The 8,043-nt window shown below is 30.9% G+C and overlaps 1 protein-coding gene across 1 annotated transcript; it reads left to right on the forward strand.

The window, feature by feature from the left end:
- LOC104892508 (protein trichome birefringence-like 3) lies at positions 1 to 8,043 on the forward strand. The gene is made up of 6 exons (XM_010678464.4): positions 1 to 399; positions 1,497 to 1,731; positions 4,039 to 4,210; positions 6,413 to 6,612; positions 6,802 to 6,960; positions 7,520 to 8,043. Exons 1-6 carry the CDS (start codon positions 237 to 239, stop codon positions 7,851 to 7,853), a joined length of 1,263 nt encoding a protein of 420 aa, XP_010676766.1. The 5' UTR covers positions 1 to 236; the 3' UTR covers positions 7,854 to 8,043.

The following is an 8,043-nucleotide window of genomic DNA, read 5'->3' on the forward strand; positions in this document are numbered from 1 at the left end:
CAACGACCTATAAAAAAAATGCAACAAACAATTGTACTCCTTCATCAGATTATTACTTTAATAATTTTCAACAGCTAGCAACTTAAACATAACTAAAACCCCACTTTTGCTCTTGATTCTTATTTCACTAGCTATGCTATTACTTAACTCTTCTTTCTATTTCTCCCTTCAACAAGTTAATTTTCATATATACACCCTTAATTAGCTTATAATTACTTACTACATTGATCATCACAATGATGAAAGTTTATAGATCAGGGAAACTACCTCTTCCAGTGCTTGCAGGAGTGGTATGTGCTCTTGCATTTTGTGTTCTCTTGTACAATGAAAGAATCAGCTTCATTTCTTCTACTTCCATCATAAAGTTTAGCACTTGCGCTAGAAGAGGCCCTTTAACAGGTAAAATGAATTAATTGCTATATACTCCCGGCCCTCTGTTTTTTTATCATGCTCACTCAGAATTTTGAAACTATTCAGTATTCATATTTAGAGAAAATCTTCTCAATTTTTTTCAATGTATAAGAAAAAAAATATAGTCATGTGGGAGTCTTGTTTGATTCGTCTCAATTAGTACTTTATTAATATTCAATCATTATAATTTTTACTAGTATATAACGACGAAAGATATTTAAGTTCAAAGATGTGCATTGGGAGATGCGCACACGCGCACATGAAAGTGAGAATGATAAAAAAAACAGAGGGAGTAGTTCAATATGTTCATGCAAAGTATTTCATGCACACGGGAGTGTACATAATGTAATGTTGATCTCGATTTCGCGTGAAAGGGCTCATGTTCTTTCTATGTGGCATGTTAACAAACATTTTGGATACTCCTGGGGTGCATTGTTTAAGTTTTAGCATAATTAAGGATGAATCTCGTATATATATATATATATATATATATATGTAATATTGTGTATGGCTTACAGTTGGAAGCTCTTGAGTGAATAAACGCTCTTCTTCTTCTTCACTCATAAAATATTTGAGTGCAATCAATATAAAAGCTAGCTATAATATTGTGCAACTAATCACATATGTTTCACCAACCAAAACCGTTTTCCGAAATAGTTGTACAATGTTATTACCTAGCTAATGTGGCAAAGGGCTTAACAAAACTTGGTATACATGAGTTTATATGCTTTTTTTTTCAACCAAGGAGAGAAAAAGCGCAGCTAAGCTAACCCCTTGTCCCTACCGAGGAGGTCAACCTAAAACGTCCTTTCGTTCAGATAAGAAGGACAAAATCAATATATGTTATGATAGATTTAGGAAATACTCTTATATCGATTCTAACACCATCTCACAATCGCAACGGCAGTAACACGAACGTTATGATTGGAGAAACAAAAAAAATAAGCAGCCTATATGTCAAAGGACCAACTCAACCAAAAGCTTAAGCTGATTAATTGGCATCTTTATTCATTTTTTTGATTAATTGGCATCTTTATTCATTTTTTTGTATTTGCTAGTTATTTCTTTCCATTGTTGTTGAGTAGATGGCGGTAAAAGAACAGAAATAGATGAGATGAAAGAGGAAGATAAACTGGAGTATGATGCAGACATTTGTGACATAACTGAAGGCAAATGGGTGTTTAATCGTTCAATCAAACCTCTATATTCAGATCGAATATGCCCATATTTAGACAGACAAGTTTCTTGTGTGAAGAATGGACGCCCTGATTCTGATTATCGCTACTGGCAATGGCAACCTGATGAATGTTTATTGCCTAGGTATACCTACTACATTCAGAACTCATAATCATAATTTTCTTATCTACTAGTATTTCATTCAAAATTTGCACTTGTGAAAAAACTATTTGCGATTTTAACCAGATATCTTTTGGCGGCTTCGATCATTTCACCTTATTAACAATGTACTCCCTCCGTCATTTTTTATTTGCTACATTTTGCCATTTAGGGGTGTTTCAATTTATTTGCTACATTTGCAAATATTTCCATATATAGTACATAGGTCCCACACTTTATTTACAAATTTGCCATCTCTTCCTTCTTGATTTTGTAAATGTTTCCATATATAATACATAGGTCCCACAATTTACCTATTTGCTTTTTTGTTAATTCCATTTATGTCAATGGTCCCCACTCCCTCCTTGGTCTTTGTGAAAAAGTGCTTGTAGCAAATAAAAAAAGACGGAGGGAGTAAGTTATTAAAAAATCAAGTTCAAATAAGTTCAAACAAGTTAGTTAAATAGGGTAGTAGATTTAGATAAAAGATATGTAAATAAATTTAATAAAATAGACTTACACGAATCTATACAAATATATTAAAAAGCGTGCGAAAAAAAAGTTTATGTCTAAGAGTAAAGTATTGAATACATGACCTTAGAAATGAAAAGTAAGAACTTAATCATCAATACAATATGTGACTAATATTTCAAATAAAATATGATGAAATCTTGTAATTATTATAATTAACTAAAAAGACTTAGGCTCCGTTTGGTAGGGCGTAAAACGTTTTTCCGGAAAACTGTTTTTCTCTATTTTCAGTTTTACATTGTTTGGTTGGCAAAAGAGTGTAAAACCAATTTCCCTTGGGGTAAAATTACTCTCCCAGTGATGGAAAACCATTTTCCTTTCAAAATGAAGGGAAAACTATTTTCCTTATCTCTCTTGTACACTCCTCTCACTACCTCCTTACTTTCCCTTTCATTTTTCTTTCATTTCATCATTTTTCTTACATCGAACCAAACAACGAAAAACTAATTTTGGAATTGTGTTTTTCATTTTAAATTATTTTCCATGAAAATCATTTTACACTGAAAATATTTTACGCCCTACCAAACGGAACTTTAAACAAGTATATACATCTCTAACACTCTTATTATGTAGCTTACAAGAGAATATTGGTGTCATATTCTCTTACCACAATTCTTTTTAAGGTATTGTTTTCAAACTCAAACCTTTCAAAAAAAAAATTACTTGTCACGTCGTGACGTGAATTTTTCAATTTCTTAATGGACAAAAAATACGAAAAGTAACAAAATAAATTATGAGATTTTAAAATGATAACATATTTGTTTATTGTAACTTACCCGATACATCGTCCGGATAAAGAAAAATAGTTATAATTAATTTACAACTTGTTCAGATGAATGAGGTTGATCAAGTGAGCTAATCAGTCATATCTCTCATATAAAATAAATTGTGAAAATGGTATACTCCGGAAGTTCTATAATGATTGACACAATTGATTTAAGTCATTTTCATTATCTTCACAAATTAAATTTGTACGTTTTCACCACACCATATAATTCTTCTAGAGAACATTCCTTGATAGCAACTTCGTTGGTAGGCAGTCATATATAAATGTCAATATTAATAATGTGTTTATCTTCTAAGAAAAATAACATGTCGATGTCCTTTTGATTATTTTTGTCTGCCGCATAATATTTATTTTTATTCAAAGAACCTCATCTCACTTAACAATAGTTAATATCATATCTAAAGTGGTAATGGATGATAATATAGAAATTTATGAAGAAAAACACAAGTTAGAGTCTTTTTTTTATCATTTTCTGTTTTTTCAAAAACTAAGAACAATAATATAGAGACTAGAAAATGTAGTTTCTTTTTTACTATTGCCAATTTTCAAAAATGACATGATTAATATAAGTATGACTACTTTTAAATTCATTATACTTTTTATCCATAAAACCGAAAACTAAAAATTGTCAATGATCTCGAAAGAATAAACATCATAATATTCTAAAAACGGATATGCTAAATGTATTTTCTTTAATACTCCAAAGATAGCTAGTTTAATCGCATGTTTGGATGTTATCATAATCGCATGTACTTTCTCCATTCTAAAATATATGAAACGCTTCTTATTTTTATTAATAGCTTTTTGAGAGAAGTGTTTTATTATTTATTTCAGAACAGATAAAGTGTATATAATATTGATACTTTTTAAATTTTACTTATTAGCTTCAACAGGAGGGTGGTTGATTTGTGATCATCTAATGAATCATCATTAACCTAGCTAAAAATTGTTGCAATTTGATCTTATTCTTTCAGATTTGATCCAAAGAGAGCACTGACAAAGCTCAAAGGGAAGAGACTATTGTTTGTTGGGGATTCATTACAAAGAGGACAATGGCAATCTTTTGTTTGCCTAGTGGAATCAATAATACCCGATGGCCAAAAGTCCATGAAACGTGGTCGTGCTCATTCTGTCTTTAGAGCCAAGGCAAGTTAGCTCAATTAATAATTGGCATGTTTTTCTGCATAATTAGTAATTTGGCCCAGGCGATTCCCCGAGTTAGTTACAATTATCAAATACTCCCTCTGTTTCAAAATATAAGTCATTTACGCTTTACGAAAATTTGCTTTGACCACAAATATCTCTCAAATACGATAAGTAAAAATTACAAAAATTATACCGTTGGATTCGTCTTGAAAAATACTATAATAATATTATTTTTTAAAATTTTATATCAACATAAATTGAGAGTAATTAACGGTCAAAGTTCGACCTCGAACATCGTGCGTGCCTTATATTGTGAAACGGAGGGAGTATATTATAATTCTTAAGTTTCATACTTGATTCTATTAGATTTTTGTAATATTTTGTCTAGTGTGAAATTGTAAAATGGACGTTATGGCATGATAAGTTGTTTAAAAAAACATTTAAGAAATTGGGGATAAAAAATTAACAATTTCAATGAAATTTAGGTAAAAGAATATTGTTACTTAATAAAAGGGTTAAACATAAAAAAAAAAAAAAAAAAAAAAAAAAACTTGTCTACATGTTTTTATAATTATATACAATTATAAGATTTTATTATGTTTTAATTTGGAACATTACGCATTGAAATTGTAATGGATTAATGGTTAAACTCTCACATTCTATTTCAAAGGTCATGTGTTTGATTGACATTATAAACATGTGTATTAGAAGCTTGAAAAGAGTATCACGTATAACCGTTCCTTTGATTGGAACACTTTTTAATATATTTGTATAGATATTATATTACTATAGTTTATAGATGGACGTTCCATAACATTTAAATATAAAAGAATTATTTAAGAAAATATGATGTTACATGCTAGCTATTTTCTTTTGGACATTATCATTTATCACATTATGCGATGTAATGCTTCATCTTTAATTTACTATTGTTTGGTACATTTATAGAATGCTTGAACTTTACTTTATGATGGGATTGACGTTGCATCTACCTTAAATAAAGTATATATTTGTCATGATTCATGAACAGAAAATTTTCAGATAATTTTATTAATAGGTTTCATTTTATCCCTCATAATTGAGAAGCAAATATCTCAAGTAATACTTGTTATCTAATTCTAATCTAATTATATAGAGTCAAATAAATTCATCGAGGAATCGACACTAAGCATCTCTTTTCAATATCAAGTGTCCCTGGACCCTGATTTACTGTAGAAAGCTAAAACTTTCATATATGGAAATATATGATACTCCTAACCACATGAAGTATAATGTTTCTATAATTTATAGGTAGTCGATCAATGTAGAAGAATTTTTCCCCTCTTTCGAGAACTCGTGGTAAGATAAATTACCTCTGGGCAGCCCTCGCACAAGGCCACTCACCCACAGGCCCAACAAGCCCCTCCCCCCTTCCCCCAACAATATTGAAATTTTTGCTTCCACCAAAATTCGAACCTATATACCATTGGATCCAAGGATCCTTGGTAATGTAGAAGAATCTTTAGAGAATGTGAAAAGTACTTAAAATTCCTAATCACGTATACTATTTCCATACTATAAACTTTGATCAATTATTGTAGTATTTAATAACTTTATCAATAAATTTATGTATAGAATTTCATACTATAATGAAGATATATAATAAATATATAACAAATCTCAACCTCCATGTATGATGCAGGTCCAAGTTTATTTTTCTTTATCAGTTAATTTATAAAATAAAACCAAGTATTTTCTACTGATAATTTCTTTTTGCATGCATTAGCATTTTAGGTTTATATTATAATACAAATAAGGTGTATACATTAACTGAATTTCTATACCTCGCCCCAAATTTACTTAAAATCGACCCAAGTTTATTTTTTCGGACTATTTTACCCTTCCTTTTTTTTCCACACCACCCACCATCCCACCACCTGCCATGAAACAATTAAAGGAAGAGTACCACATGCCATATAAATTTACTTAGGAACGTTTTTAATATATTAGTATAGACCATTATACTTTTGGGCCTAAAATGAATTTCTTCTAGAATGATTAGCAAAATAAAGGAGTGGAAGCTCCACTTATTTTCATTTTTTTATTGACACGGCATTATGCTTTAATATAATTAAGGAATTTGCATAAGAGGACTATAATTCTTTGATCTCTTAGAGAAAATCTCATGATCTTACCATGAAGTATTTTTTGTTGTTTCAACAGGAGTATAATGCTACAATAGAATTCTATTGGGCCCCATTTCTTGTAGAGTCAAATTCTGATGTCCACATAATTGGAGATCCAAGAAAGAGAATATTGAAGGTGGATGCAGTTGCCAAGCATGCCAAAAATTGGTTAAATGTTGATATCCTTGTCTTCAACACTTATGTTTGGTGGATGAGTGGCTTGAAGATTAATTCATTGTAAGTTCTTACTATGTTAGTATTATAATTAGAATTATTAATATAGTCGATTGTTTGTGTTAAAAAAAGTATTATAATTAGAATTAATATAAAATAATGGCTCTCTAATAATTTTTGACATTTGAGTTTTCAAATTATTTAGCTAGTTATGATCTTAAATGATTAATTTGAGGTTGAATAATTAAATAGATGGGGCTCATTTGCAAACGGAGAAGAAGGATTTGAAGAATTGGATGCCTCAATTGCTTACAGAATTGGTTTAAAAACATGGGCAAATTGGGTCGATTCGACTATCGATCCCAATAAAACAAGGGTGTTTTTCACAACAATGTCTCCGACTCACATGAGGTTTGATCTTTTCTCTTTCCATCTCATTGTGGATTTTGATTTATGCATGCACACTTGAATTCTTGCAAATCTAGTTAGTGAGGAGTGTGAACCAAATAAGGTATCAAGGTGCTTAGACAAATTGAAATATTGTGATCCGACTTTGATTCTATTATAAGAAAAAGCAAGTAAGATAAAATATGTGAATTTAATTAGCTAGGTATACCGCTCAAATTGCAAGTTTCCAAAAAAATCAATGAGTACTCATTGTCGTTAAAAACTGGCTGGTTACCTGTGTGAAGGTTCTCATGACTTCAAAGGTCATGGGATCAAATCTCACTAGGGTTCTTTGGGGTGGGGTTTCCCTTACCATCCCATCTCCCTTTAAGGAGTCTGACATGCAAACCTAGCTGGTTATACCTATGCAACAGTGCAAGATGTCAGTTTAGTAGGATCCTTCATCTTACCAACTTAAATAAAAACTATGTAGCATGAAAATTGCGTAGATGTAACTAAACAATAAGTTTTTCAGTATTCCTAGTTATATAAAATTATAGAAATTTTGATTCTTCTTTTGCAGGCCTGTAGAGTGGAATAATAAGGATGGTATCAAGTGCTTCAATGAAACAAAACCAGTGAAGAAACGAGGGCATTGGGGATCCGGGTCCGACAAGAGGATAATGAAAGTGGTGGTAGATGTGGTGGGGAAAATGAAAGTCCCTGTAACAATTCTTAATGTTACACAACTTTCAGAATATAGAGTTGATGCACACACCAAAATTTACACAGAGTCAGGGGGTAAATTGCTCACTGATGAACAAAAGGCTGACCCTTTACATCATGCCGATTGTATACATTGGTGTTTGCCTGGTGTTCCTGATACTTACAATCAAATTTTCCTTTCCCACTTGTAAAAAATGTTGTAACCTCAAAAAACATGAGAAAGTGGTTACAATGTAATTCACCCCAATTATAAATATTGCATTTTTATTCCCTCTTAATTAGTTTTTTTTGTACCAAATCTTTTTCCAAAGAAATCAAAAGGCATCTTCTTAAGTAAATGTTTTGTTTGTTTGGGTTCAGAAAATGGATGGTTTCACAAGA

This window comes from Beta vulgaris, chromosome 5 (genome assembly GCF_026745355.1).
Source record: "Beta vulgaris subsp. vulgaris cultivar EL10 chromosome 5, EL10.2, whole genome shotgun sequence".
Classification (NCBI taxonomy): Eukaryota; Viridiplantae; Streptophyta; class Magnoliopsida; order Caryophyllales; family Amaranthaceae; genus Beta; species Beta vulgaris.

Coding starts and splice junctions, on each gene's coding strand:
- LOC104892508 (XM_010678464.4), top strand. CDS start 237: ATGATGAAAGTTTATAGATCAGGGAAACTACCTCTTCCAGTGCTTGCA. Junction 400..1,496: donor TAGAAGAGGCCCTTTAACAG/GTAAAATGAATT, acceptor GTTGTTGAGTAG/ATGGCGGTAAAAGAACAGAA. Junction 4,211..6,412: donor ATTCTGTCTTTAGAGCCAAG/GCAAGTTAGCTC, acceptor TTGTTTCAACAG/GAGTATAATGCTACAATAGA.